At 41.2% G+C, this 13,410-nt stretch overlaps 2 protein-coding genes across 2 annotated transcripts; both read right to left on the reverse strand.

Moving 5' to 3' along the window:
- Positions 1–482: 482 nt before the first annotated feature.
- nosip (nitric oxide synthase interacting protein) lies at positions 483–6,081 on the reverse strand. The gene is made up of 10 exons (XM_083677149.1): positions 5,944–6,081; positions 5,724–5,799; positions 5,203–5,308; positions 4,963–5,044; positions 4,466–4,601; positions 3,479–3,642; positions 1,732–1,848; positions 1,447–1,517; positions 1,179–1,287; positions 483–741 (listed from the first exon to the last, which is right to left on the reverse strand). The coding sequence occupies exons 2-10, from the start codon at positions 5,791–5,793 to the stop codon at positions 670–672; spliced, it is 927 nt and encodes a 308-aa protein (XP_083533275.1). The 5' UTR covers positions 5,794–5,799; positions 5,944–6,081; the 3' UTR covers positions 483–669.
- A 2,049-nt stretch (positions 6,082–8,130) lies between these two features.
- LOC310809738 (uncharacterized protein) lies at positions 8,131–13,109 on the reverse strand. Its single transcript, XM_083677165.1, has 5 exons — positions 12,679–13,109; positions 10,511–10,579; positions 9,126–9,177; positions 8,768–8,804; positions 8,131–8,481 (listed from the first exon to the last, which is right to left on the reverse strand). Exons 1-4 carry the CDS (start codon positions 13,101–13,103, stop codon positions 8,784–8,786), a joined length of 567 nt encoding a protein of 188 aa, XP_083533291.1. The 5' UTR covers positions 13,104–13,109; the 3' UTR covers positions 8,131–8,481; positions 8,768–8,783.
- Positions 13,110–13,410: the final 301 nt, after the last annotated feature.

The raw sequence follows: 13,410 nt of genomic DNA on the forward strand, positions 1-13,410 counted from the left end.
TCCCTCCCCTATCTCAGGATGGCCGGATCTCTCTCTCTGAGGTGATGGACAAAATTGATTACTTCAGGACCAGCACTATAACGGACTATGGAGGCATGGAGGTGGACGACGGTCATGATGAACTCTGAGCATTGACCCTTGACCGCCTCTTTTTTGCTCATAAGTATACATTTTAGAACTAGTGGCTGTAATATATATTTTTAAATCCTGTAGCATCACTTTAAGCCTTGCCCCAGACGAAAATAGCATAACCAGAATGTTTTCGTCTAATACTAAACTTAATCTGTGTTCGGGAAACATCTGGAGCATAGGGGGTAGTGGTCTATTTGCCATTAGTGGCCTGCCGCATGTACAGCATGGTTAATCATCCAAACAATAAAACAACACAGATTCTTGGTTTATGAGTCAATTGAACTTTTATTTGTATAAAATAAAGGACAGACATGTTGTTAGCCACAGAGTTGGTGTGAAGGTTTGTTTCACTCTGCGCGCATGTGTGTGTGTGTGTGTGTGTGTAAGAAAAAAATTATATTTTTGTAAGCATGTTACACAAAACAAAGCAACGAAAATAGCACTCTCCATCCATTGTCACTCCAATCCTCAATCCTTTCTGTGTTCGTCACACAATCTCTCTTCTTTTTTTTTTTACCCCTTTTCCCGTTCTGTCTTTCACACCATCATTACAGGTCGGGCCTCTTTAGCTTTGAGTCCCACTCCGGAGCCTGCAAACCCTGTTCCTCCCTAAGAAAGGACAAAAGAGAGAAGGGCGAAAAAGAGAGGGGGGGGTCAGTATTAAAAGGGAGGCAGAAAAGTGGGACAATAGAGAGAAGAGAAAATAGCTAGTTGTGTGTACCTTGTTATCTCACAGTTATATCACAACACAATAACATGCAAGAATATTATCTCACACTATGCAAGCGGGCAGCCGGGCACACTCTCCTAATAGAATAGTATACTCACCTGCACATGTCTGCAAACAAACACGTATGTACAGACACAAACACGTATGTACAGACAGACAAAAACACGTATGTACAGACACAAACACGTATGTGCAGACACAAACACGTATGTACAGACACAAACACGTATGTACAGACACAAACACGTATGTACAGACACAAACACGTATGCACAGACAGACACAAACACGTATGCGCAGACACAAAGTTGCTCACTCGCTGCAATGGTATGATGTCCCTGTCGGTGAGTTTGTCTCCGGTCACAGGGTCAGTCATGTCCTTCCTGATTAGCCTCTCCACACATTCCTGAGTCACCACTGCCCCACTAAGAGAGAGAGAGAGAGCGAGAGAGAGAGAGAGAGAGAGAGAGAAAGAGAGAGACTTTAACACGAACATAGAGCTTGCACTACAGCTGGCAGCACTGTGATCGCCTAGAGCGAATGAAGGTATAGACATATGGGATATTTACAGGGTATATACTCACGAGGGTTTGAGAACGGAGCAGGGGACACTGTTGCCCAGAGTGTCTTTGGTCACAGCGCACACGTACCTATCCTGGAGAAAGAAGAGGGCATTTCAATACACACACAAACAAACACACACACTTCTGGTGTTTTTCCACCAGGTCTGACTCCAGTCTTTTTGGGGTGTCAGCACTGGTGTTATTGTTGGGTATGTTGTGTTTCTCCAGCAAACATCTTAGTGACATGACTTGTACACATAAACCAGCCAGCCAAATTTAGGAAACGTTGGGGCTGCTGGCACTGACCTGGCGCGTGAGCAGGGCCGTTCGGCTCAGGCTAGGGTCCAGCGGGGTGAAATGCACCGTGATGAGCTCGTTCATCTTCAAAGGCCTGCCCGACATGGGACACACCACAGTCTTACTCTGAGGGAGCAAGAGAGGAGAATTAGAGAGGAGAGATACATAGGTGGGGGGGGGGGGGCACACTAAATGGGACTAAATGGTGGGACTGTACTGGCTATTTCTTTGGCAACACTCCACTACACCTGTTATTCAATAATATAATGTGAACCTGAATGAACTGTCTGAAAGAGAGAGAGAGAGAATATCCTGACCTCAGTGTGACAACAGCTAAGGAGATAGACATAGCAAACAGACAGGGAACACAATGACATGAACATTTGGACTAAAAATGTTGGAGGAGTCTACTCTAAAGGGGGAATGACGAGAATGGACTAGGGGTGACACACTAGAGCAGGGGTGAAACGCAATATTGAATGAGTCCAAAGCACGCAAATACATACTACATAGCAGTAAAAAGTGTTCTATGTGGAACTATAAAGGGTTCTCCTACAGGGGCATGCCAAAGAACCCTTTTTTGGTTCTAGGTGGCATCTTTTTTCGAAGAGTGTAGATGATGAAGTACAGTGCGCCTTGTGTAAGTAATGGGACACAGTGAAGCATTTTGTCTCGATACTCCAAAAGTCTGGATTTGAAATCAAACTACCATGAGGTTAACGTAGAGATTCTTAGCTTTTATTTGATGGTATTTGTGTACATACTGCTTTCACCATTCAGAAATTACAACACTTTTCATACATAGTCCCCCTATTTTAGGGCACCACAAGTAATGGGACAATTGGCTTGACAGGTGTTTCTGGCAAATGTGGTCTGTCACATCATTTGTGCAGGCATAAGACAGCTGTCAATGTCTAGTATTGATTCTAGGCTTTGCCTTTGCAGTCAGCTTTTGGTGTCTGTCCACATGAGGACCAAAGTGGTGTCAATGAAAGCATACAGGCTGGTAGGCCAAGGAAGACCTCAGCTAACTCATCTGTGAAACATGTACAGTAAGGGACAAAAGAGATGTGAACTTGCTTTATTCTCTTTGTAGCCTGTAGGTGGTGCAAACGAGTAAGAAATAGCTTAAAAGTGACATGTAGACAGAGGGAAGACTGAGAGGGATGCAAACTACAGGAGAAACACTTTTTTCTTTTTCTTTTTTAAAGACTGATTACAAGGCAGATTTCACAGATTGGTTCAAATACTTGCCTCATATAATACTTGCCCTTCACTTGATTTAGTTTGTCTGGTAAATAATAAACCAATTAAATAGTCCCAAATGTACAAAGTCCAAGCTAAAGCAAGCACACCTCACACAATACTTGACCTACTTAAATATTTGAAATAGTTTTGACCCAAACTAAGCCTATACTTACCAGGACTAAAAACAATGGTCAATAGGAGATCTCAGCTGCTTGTACACCGTCACACTGTATCCCAGGAGAGCCAGTGTGAGCTTGCGCCAGAGAAATGTAAATCTGAGAGACTCAATAAATGATCACTTCCTGTAGCACCTGCGAACCAGACTTGCTAGCGCATACCAACCCTGCTGCAAAGAGGAAGTAGCCATTGCTTGAGTCTTCCGTCTTTACATTTCTCTGGCGCAAGCACACACTGGCTCTCATAAGCCACATTGAATGTGCTTTCTAGTCTGGGAGAAGGCCAACTCTGGGTCCAAGTTAAACTGAGAGTTTAATGAAGCTCCACTCACCGGTTTTTTCAGTATAGCAGGTTTGGCCTCAGGTGTAAGGCTGGGGATCCAGAAGCTAGGCAGAGACTGGTCATTACTGGTGATGGAAGAGGATGAGTCAGCTTTGGATGAACTTGCTGACCCACTAGCACTGCTCTGGTTGTCTTTGGGATCTTTGGCCTGGCCTGGAGAGACAGGGTTATTAGATTAATTTAATTACAGTGCCCTGTGTAAGTAATGGGACAGTGAAGCATTTTCTCTACATTTGGCTCTGCACTTCAAAGGTTTGGATGATAAGATTTTAGGCAAAAAGACCTAAAAATAAACAACTGAAGATGGCTGCAGTAGAGGCCTGGCAGAGCATCATCAGAGAAGATGCCCAATGTCTGGTGGGGTCAATGGGTCGCAGACATCAGACAGTTATTGCATGCAAAAGATTGTCGACCAAATTCTAAACATGAGTGCTTAATTATTTTATTTTTTACTTTTGGATACTTTAGGACTGTAGAGCCAAAAGAAGAAAAAATGCTTCACTGTCCCATTACTTACGCAGGGCACTGTACAGTATATCCTTCTTAGGTAGGGTAATATAGCAAGGGTTGCTATCTTAGTCCTTGATCAGCTCCACTAGTATTTGGGTGTATGTGCAGTAGTGTATGTGACAGACCCCAACAATCTATCAAGAAGGTCCATGAATTGCAGTGGAATACCAAAGCATTCTGACATATGTGACGGGTAGGTTTGTGCCTTGGGGGCCGTTCTGCAATCCTGTGAGATTTCTCTACTTGGTAATTTGATAAACCACAATGCACCATCACACGTGCTCACACACTAACCTGTAGAGGTAATGGAATGGTAATGGTAATGGATGGAATGGAATGAGGAATGGTATCAAACACGTGTTTGATGTCATTCCTCATTCCGTTTCATCCAAAACAAGGAGCCTATCCTACCCATTTCTCCATCCACTATCCTCCATTGACACCACCTATAAAACACATAACACACCAGAAGTGAAAGGGTTGATGGGCTTGGAGACGATGCTGTTCTCCCTGGTCTTGAATCGCTCTGCCCTCTCTCTCTCCTCTGACTTGGACTCCAGCCGACTGTCACTCTTCTGAGTCTGTTTCTGCTTCTCGAAGGCCTAAGTCAGAGACAGAGAGAGATGGTAAGAGACAGATACAGACAGACGTAATTTCATAGGGCTACATTTTACTGTTCAATTGCATGTGTTGCATTACTTTCCAGAGGAAACAAAACCAAACAGCAAAATAGCAACAATATAGTGTAATGCTCTTAGTATTACTTAGACAAATTGCTAGTATGCTGGAATGTAGTGGTAGAAAAGAGGTAGGTAAACTATGTTAAACTGCTTATTTGGCGTCAACGGTGGTTAAACGCTATTCACCACAACAAAAAGGGTTTGTATACCGTGTTTATGCTCCAATCCATCCCTGTTAGTTGGGCATTCAGAGATGCAGGACCTGTAAAACAGTCAGACTTACCTTCATTTTCTTGGCAATATCTGTCTTCTGGTGGAGTATGTACTCCAGAATTGCCTGTTTTTCATATATGTACCCATCTGGACTGAAGATAAAAAGCAAACACACAGCTTTTAGAACCCATAACCCATACAGACAAAGGCACATAGGCTTAGCCTATATCTTCACACATAGGTAGTAGGAGTGTGAAGAGGTTTTGGGCATGCCCAACAGACGCCGATTGACCCCCTGGTGCTGACTTACGTTACAACGGGGTCCCTGCAAGTCTGGAGAGAGAGGCAGCAGCAGTCGAAGTCCTTGATTGCATCCTTGCCCAAACGTATACTTTGTGTCCCATAACCAGATGACGCTGGGGAGAGGTGAAGGGGAGACTCAGAGCGGGATACCACCAATAATTCACTTGTGCCATTGCCAATATGATTAGGCAAAAACATAATTAATCAGCATTCATTCAATATTCCGACCGATCACATTATTGTCCCTGCCCTGCAAAACCAGTTAGGCTTTTATCCAAAGCGACTTACATAGCAGCAAGTGCATACATTTCAGTATATATCTCTTGTTGTTTGTTGGTTGGTTTTCATTCTGAGTCTCACAGTATTTTTTGAGTTCGCTAATTTTGACTGGCCATCTGAAAGAGTGAAACTGATAAATGTACGTATCTACCTGGCTAATAGTAATAGCTAGTTAACGTGTACGGAATACGACTGCATTAGCACACCATAGCTAGCTAGCAAGAACCAGAAATGTCATTAAAAACTCACCCGTGTCCTTTCTTTTCTCGTGGTACGTGTAAACGGCTCCTGCCGTGCAATTTTTCCCATGTCGCGTCATTGTTGGCTAGGAAATATGAAAATATGATTTAGCTAGCTAACAACTTTTAATGCTTTTTCTACTAGCAATGTAGCATCGTTTGCTAGCTGCTAGCTAACAAGCGACCACAACAACAACCAGTCAAGGGTCCTGCCTAGCTCGCAAACTCACCTCTCGGCAAAGATGGAACAAGGAGCTAAGTCAAAGCTGAATCTGCCGAATTAGCTATACAATCTCGCTGTATAAACACCAATCTGCAATGTTTCTATTTTTAAGCTACGACAACCATAAAGTGCGTCCCTCCGGAAGTTGTTTGAGTATGTTTGTAGTATCAGTCAAACAAATCCGACGGGGGCTGCTACGATGAATAGCGTTCCGCAGTGACATTTCTTTGGTTAGACGTAAATACATTACTTCAGACGTTTTTGTTTTGTACATTTGTCTGCATGTCGTTGTATGATGAATGAAATGTATTTGTATAGTCAATCAAATGTATCCGTATAGTACTTTTTACATAGACAAACAATATGAATACCAAACCATAGACCCCCAAAAAGTAAAAAACTCCCAAAAGGGGAGAAAAATATAGGGCACAGTGGCAAGGGAAAGCTCCCTGGAAGGAAGAAACCTTGAGAGGAACCAGACTCCAGACTCCAGAAAAATAAAATACTTAGCCAATATTCCTCTTCTGCGACCACATTATTTCTACACTAATGGTAAATAAATTATGTATTTGTTACTGATTGCTTTATTCTCCATCCCTCCAGATGAGCGTCTCTCCCCATTCATCCACAACATGGACCCCAGTCAAGCTAGGAAGTTCACTAGTATGCTGCTGGATAACCTCTTTGAGACCAGGCTTTCCTAGTTCAGCCAGCCTGGAGAAGAAAGTAGCAGAAAGTAGCTACAAAGGGGTGGAAACCCATTTGAAATGAGTGATGCCTCGCCATATGTCAAACCAATCAAATACCTTCCTTAGGCAGAGCTAAAAACACACATTAGAGAGCCACCTTAAGTTGTCTCTGCCCCTTTTATTTTTGGTACCAGAAGTGCATGTCTGTCCTCTCTGTTCCTCCTTAGCTGGATTTCCAACCTGTATTATAAGGGATTGGTTCAAATCACCCTCCTGGGCCCATAACATGTTGTTGCCTTAACCAGTGAGGGTCAAGCCTGACAATAAATGTGTGATGGAGTTAGTAAACCTGAGATTTCCGGGATTTGAATGCTTCCGGCGTGAGTACCTATCATGACCCTCTCTCCAACAGGCTTAATCATCACCAACATATTAAGTTGTAATCAGCTGCCTACCTCGAGCAACCAGCTGCATACATCTTGCCATATAGGAGTGAAGGCCCAGGACACAGGTTCACATCAGGTTCAGTGATGGCACCCGTGTTTGGACTTGGAATATGTAGTTCATATAGTGCTATTGTCATTTTTACGAAAAAATAAAATCCTTGGCTGCTTTCCTATAAGGTTGATATGTCATTAATAACACCAAGGAAGTTTCGAACAGTAAAATCTTTGTATTTAAGTGAAATCATTGCTGGTACAAAGCCTCGACGCAGCATCTCCTGTATAAAGATTGTCTTCAATGTTGGAAGGAGTCTCCAGTCACTGTGCTGCAGGTCCACTGGGCTGAGGAGGCTGCACAGAAATCTGGCCTCAACCCTACTGTTCCAATAAACGTCTAAAAGGAAGGATTGAGATCCTGACTTCACCGAATTAAAATAAATGAAATATTGGATTATTGGATTTCCCCATACATCACAGATGCAAGGGAGTGTTATGAGTGCCCCCTGCTGCTTGTTTCATTTTCTCATGGTTAGTGGTTACAGTGGTCACATGGTGACAGTGTCCTTGGGAGGATCTTTTTCCACTGTGTGAAATGTGACTGACCCAGCTATTAAACATGTTTTATCATATACATAACACAAATTGTAGCAATTTTGAGGACATTATTGAAATTACTTAACAGCATTAGCTGGCTTTCCAGGCCAAAGTTGTTATTGTGACTTTGTGATACCACAAGAAAATGAATTTAATTTAATAGAGGAATGGTGAAGATATGCAATGCTCAGAACCCTATTTACCTTCAAGTAAATGTAACCGAAATGAAAAAGTCATACCTTATTCTTCTATACATGAAGTAACAATGTATTATTTTATAGATGAGGTAACATAACTGGATAGGAAAACTGTAAAAAGATTGAATGTGTTTGTTTTGTAATGGAAAGCCACTCAAATTAATTCACCTCAGTTGTCTGACTTATTGGCCTATCATTAAACTTATGAACTTAAGAAAGTGTAGCATATATATAAAAAAAAAAAGATAGTACAAAGGTTTAAAATGTCCCCATTAGTTTATTTCATTTACCCCCATTGTGTCCAAGAAACACAATATTGACTTAAGTACGATTCCAATTTCCTGAGAAGAGCACCAACACCTGCCATTTGACAATAATACAACATATAGGTCAATTATAGTTAGGGTTAGGGTTTCATAACAATGTCTAATCACAATGGTTAATGCAGTGCATGTTTGTAATATTCTCAGATCAAAAAAGACAAATAAATAACTTAATAGTGAAAATAATGAAAGTGAATCTAAGAGATAGTACAATCCCCTGGTTGCAGCATCTTCCTTGGCCACATGGTGGCGACAGGGGCTTAGTTTAGTTGTCCGCATCAAAGACATCGGCTACAGTCCTGAAGGATATAGAGGTAGACAGGAAATAATAGTTTATGTTACAATAGTCCTTTTATGTTTAACTTACTTTGTATCTGTGTTCACAGCCTACTGGAAACGTACACATAATTAACATGACCTCAATGGCACTGGGTAAAAATAAAGGTAACAAAAAATGTACATTGAATTGAAGACGTGTGCTTAGCACACTGTCCAATGTGTCTTGTGTAACATTTCCAGTCGGGCATTTAATGTGTCACAGGAGTTACAATAGAATATGGAGTGAAGTGGCTAACTGTGTCTTACTTGTAGATTGATCCAGTCAACTCGTCAAGAAAACCACCTTGAAAAAAAACAACAACATATTGTTTACCACATTGTTGCTGCAGTCTTTCTTTCAAAACAAACATGCTCTAACGGCATATTGCTGTTTTGCTGTGAGCTGTTCATAATTCCTAATGAGTCAACATGTCCACACTCCATGTGGTGTGGGGTTGGTCTAGCAGTAAGTACCTTAAACCTCTATTACATGTTTGCAGTTGTGACATATACTTTAACCCTTCCTTACTTCTATATAAGTTGTTCTGTTCAATACAAACTATGGAAATACATGAGAATAAATAAATAAATAAATAGGAATACATTTCCAAATTTTTTAACTTACCTGGCTGGCAAACAGTCTGGCATACGGGACACACGTAGCAGAAATTGCACACCTGAGGGAAACAAGCACAAAAGGGTGAGGCAATTCAGCAGAAGCAGCTCTCTTGCTGTCAAATGAATCATAGAGAGAATGAATCAAATGAATCATAGAGAGAATGAATCAAATGAATCATAGAGAGAATGAATCAAATGAATCATGAATCATAGAGCATCCTACAGTCATTGGAGTCATCCTGTAATCAATAAGGAGTCATTTGACTGGACTAAAATCCTCTCCTTTCCTGTATTTAGTCCATCAGCATAGTCATCCAGGTATCCTACCACCACGGTCACTTCATCATCATAAAAAAGTAATTGTGCAATGATATTGATCATTAATCATACTCACAAGTTATCTTTAAAGTCGCCCAGACAGTAATACTGTGACTACAGTCGTGAGTTATCATTTCAACAGCTCATGAGCTAGGCTATACCGTCCTGATTAAATAGTTAGGCACTTGCCACCACAGAGAAATGTGGTTACCATTAGCACATCATTATGTCTTTCACTATAAACACAGCTGCACTGTGGACCACATGCCGAAGGAGTGCTCAACCCAAGACCTATGTACCTGTGTGTATTTGTGTGTGTAAGCATGTGTGTGGAGTACTCAATTGTACATGCGCATGAGTGTATGCGCATGTGTTCTGGTGTGATGTGAATCTAGTTCATGTCTCATTTTTCTTTTGTTACTCTTCTGTCAAGCTTTAAGTAAAAATAAGTAAATAAACAAGATTATTTTTGCATCTCAATCTCGGCTGCCTGTCTTTTCCCTTTAAGCACCCTTTTGAACTGAATTTAGTTCTCTCATTCTTACACACCAGCCACCCACTACTGTATACACCAGCCTTGACGCAGACCCTTATACTGGTCTTCCACCCAGATTTCACCACAGTTCAGTTGTAATAGTGAGGTGTTATAACACAGTTCAACTACATTTCGCCCCGTACCCTGATAAATGCATGTTTGTTGGCTGAACCCTGTTTTTGGTAAGGCATTTTAGCCAGAGATTTTGTGTCACAAAAATAATGCCATGGTTTATCTCTGAATTATGGCTTCAGCTTTATTGCTCCCAAGACACAAGCAATCCTTTATGTATCCTTGCTTTCTCACTGTGTTCTCCTTAGTTCAGTTGTGAAAGTGAGGTATAATCTTAAAGGCTATATGTAAATAAATAGATATAATGATGACTTAGTTTGCCCTGTCAGGGTAGTTCCATTGTTTATTCTACTGGGGGTTAGTGTGCCTAGAGTCAAATTAGGGTTTGGCTCTGCAGTCTTGGTTGATATGATATGTATTGTATGGATCAAAATGTATGCAGTGGTTGAATCGGATGAGTAGCTCACCTGGCAGTGATCACAGTGTTCAGACTCATCTCCCTCTTCACAAGGGCACTTATCACAGCTATCACAGTGCTGAGAGACAGAGAGAGAGAGAGAGAGAGAGAGAGAGAGAGAGAGAGAGAGAGAGAGACAGAGAGAGAGAGAGAGAGACAGAGAGAGAGAGAGAGAGAGAGAGAGACAGAGACAGAGACAGAGAGAGAGAGAGAGAGAGAGAGAGAGAGAGAGAGAGAGAGAGGAGGAATTCACCAAGGGACATGGAATTAGTAGAGAAGTAGAGATGAGCAGAGATGAGACATGGAAAGAGAGACAGAGAATGCGTGAATCAAAACAAGTGGGTAATTAAAAGGGGCAATCTCGGATTCAAACAACAACAAAGCGGTCAACCTACCACTTTTTTGGGGTAAAAAGAGCTGAGGGACGGGGCTCATTCATAGACGAAGGACTGACCATCCATGAGATCAAAATGATAGTTTTAACCGTGCATGTTTTGAAGCTATACAATGTTTGTTTACAATTTCATTGATTTGAAACAATGGATAATGTTATGGAATAACATAAGAGATATTGTAAATTAACATTTCCAAAATTGTATGTATCACTCACAGATTGCCCTTTATTGCCATTTGGACAGAGGACCTATAATGCAGTTGAAGACCTGTGGTATATTTTTTCATACCCATATATGATCTGCACCAAATGTACAATTATCACAAAAACAGAAACAGCTTCACTTAAAATGGATATTGTACAATAATTTCCATGCACTTTTGACTGGATGTCATATTTTCATACGTTTGCAAAGCCTGCCCAGATTTCTTCTATCAAATACAATAGATCCTAACACCTGTTTAACCCAAATATTGTATTACTATTTTTTTTAACAAAATAGTATTTTGTCATTTGAAAGCAAATACTATAACTAGCATTGGAATTTCTACTTATTTTTCCAATTTAGTATGTGAAGTTCGACCTTGAGTTACTTTGAAATTAACCCGGGCTATTGTACAGTGCACACTGTATACTGTACAATGCCCTCCATAAGTATTGGAAATAGGAAGCATTTTGTCTTTTTAGCTCTATACTCCAACAGTTTGTATTTGAAATCACAATTTGAAATTACAAACATTTTAGTCCCCTTATTTCAGGGCACCAAAAGTACTGGAAAATTGGCTTGACAAAAAAAAAAAAAAAACTATCCCACAGATCAGGAACATTCTCCAGGAGGTAGACGTGAATCTGTCAGAGACTACCATCCGCAGAATACGTCACCAGCTGAACTACAGAGGCTTCACTGCAAGGTGCAAACCACTAGTTATCCTCAAAAAGGATGGTCAGGTTACAGTTTGCTAAAATGACCTAAAAAGACTAATATTATCATGTACCAGAGTGATTGCAAGAGGGAAGTTTGGAGAAAAAAGGATCTGCCCAAGATTTACAGCATACTACCTCATCTGTGAAACATGGTGGAGAGGGGTGCTATGGTTTGGGCATGTATAGCTGCCACAAGAACTGGCTAACTTGTCTTTATTGATGATGTTACTGCTGACATCAGCCACAGAATGTATTCTGAAGTGTACAGTGCCTCCAAATTCATTGGACGGTGCTTCATCATACAGTAAGATAATGACCCCAAACATACTGCTATAGCAACTAGGGAGTTTTTAAGGGCAAAACGCAGAAAGTTCTTGACTAGCCAAGTCCGATAGAACATGCATTCAATTTCCTCTACTTTGACCCCATAGTACTGCAGTTGTTTGATTTCATCATATATTCATATTCCAGGCTTAGCACTGTAAGCCTGGAATAACAACAACTCAAATCTGGCCTTAGTTTTGAATTTACTGAGTAAAGTATTTGTCATTATTTGATTTCAGCGAATCACACGACATGAGGCATGGCTCTGAATCAGAAACGTGTGGTGTGTACGCATGATTGATTCAAGGTAAAGCCAATGGCTATGTGACCAGCAGATTCTCCCGGTCTTTTTTTGGTGAACGAAGGCCAAGTTTGATGCTTTGGTCCACCAGACCTTCCGAGCATTTGGGCGGAAGTGTCTGGGAACGAGATTACTTAGAAATGTACAAACTTGCGCTATTTTTTAACAAGCAAAACCATAACACATCAAACTACACATTTGAGAACACAAACTGGTATTTTTAGATCAGACCTACCTCACAGACATGACAATATGAACAGACGGATCCTTTGTGGTACAGGCCATCATCATCATCATCATCATCATCGTCGTCATCGTCATCATCATCGTCATCATCGTCATCGTCGTCATCATCATCATCGTCATCATCGTCGTCATCACCATCGTCATCTGCATCAGCAACAACCTCAGCAGATTCTTCATCATCATCATCGTCATCATCATCATCATCATCGTCGTCATCGTCATCATCGTCATCTCCATCAGCAGCAGCAGCGACCGCATCATCGTCATCGTCATCATCGTCATCATCGTCATCATCGTCATCTCCATCAGCAGCAGCAGCGACCGCATCATCATCATCGTCATCATCGTCATCGTCGTCGTCATCGTCATCATCGTCGTCGTCGTCATTATCATCATCATCATCATCATCACCATCGTCAGCCTCTGTAAGAGATGTTGTTAATCCCTGCCATAATATGGATGTGTGTATCTGTTTTTCTATGCTTGTGATTATCAGTATATGTATGCCTTATATGCTATCAATAAAACAGTGAAACAAAACTGCAGTGTTGAGTAACTGTTGGAAAGTTACCCTCCCCCCACCACACACACACATACACACACATACACCAGTGAAAGCTAGAAATCGGAGGGCGGGCTCATTGTAATACATGTAATGGAATATGGAATGGTATCAAATGGTATCATTCCTCAATCAGTTCCATGCATAACAATGAACCCG

This window comes from Argentina silus (genome assembly GCF_951799395.1).
Source record: "Argentina silus genome assembly, chromosome: 9".
In the NCBI taxonomy this organism is placed as follows: domain Eukaryota; kingdom Metazoa; phylum Chordata; class Actinopteri; order Argentiniformes; family Argentinidae; genus Argentina; species Argentina silus.

What these genes read in the sequence shown, in the direction of transcription:
- nosip (XM_083677149.1), bottom strand. Translation starts at nt 5,793, where the DNA reads ATGACGCGACATGGGAAAAATTGCACGGCAGGAGCCGTTTACACGTAC. An exon ending in TGCAGGGACCCCGTTGTAAC is followed by an intron (nt 5,045 to 5,202) that starts GTAAGTCAGCAC and finishes TTTTATCTTCAG; the next exon opens with TCCAGATGGGTACATATATG. An exon ending in CGGCCCTGCTCACGCGCCAG is followed by an intron (nt 1,518 to 1,731) that starts GTCAGTGCCAGC and finishes TTCTTTCTCCAG; the next exon opens with GATAGGTACGTGTGCGCTGT.
- LOC310809738 (XM_083677165.1), bottom strand. Translation starts at nt 13,103, where the DNA reads ATGGTGATGATGATGATGATGATGATAATGACGACGACGACGATGATG. An exon ending in AACACTGTGATCACTGCCAG is followed by an intron (nt 9,178 to 10,510) that starts GTGAGCTACTCA and finishes TGTTTCCCTCAG; the next exon opens with GTGTGCAATTTCTGCTACGT. An exon ending in CCAGACTGTTTGCCAGCCAG is followed by an intron (nt 8,805 to 9,125) that starts GTAAGTTAAAAA and finishes TTTTTTTTCAAG; the next exon opens with GTGGTTTTCTTGACGAGTTG.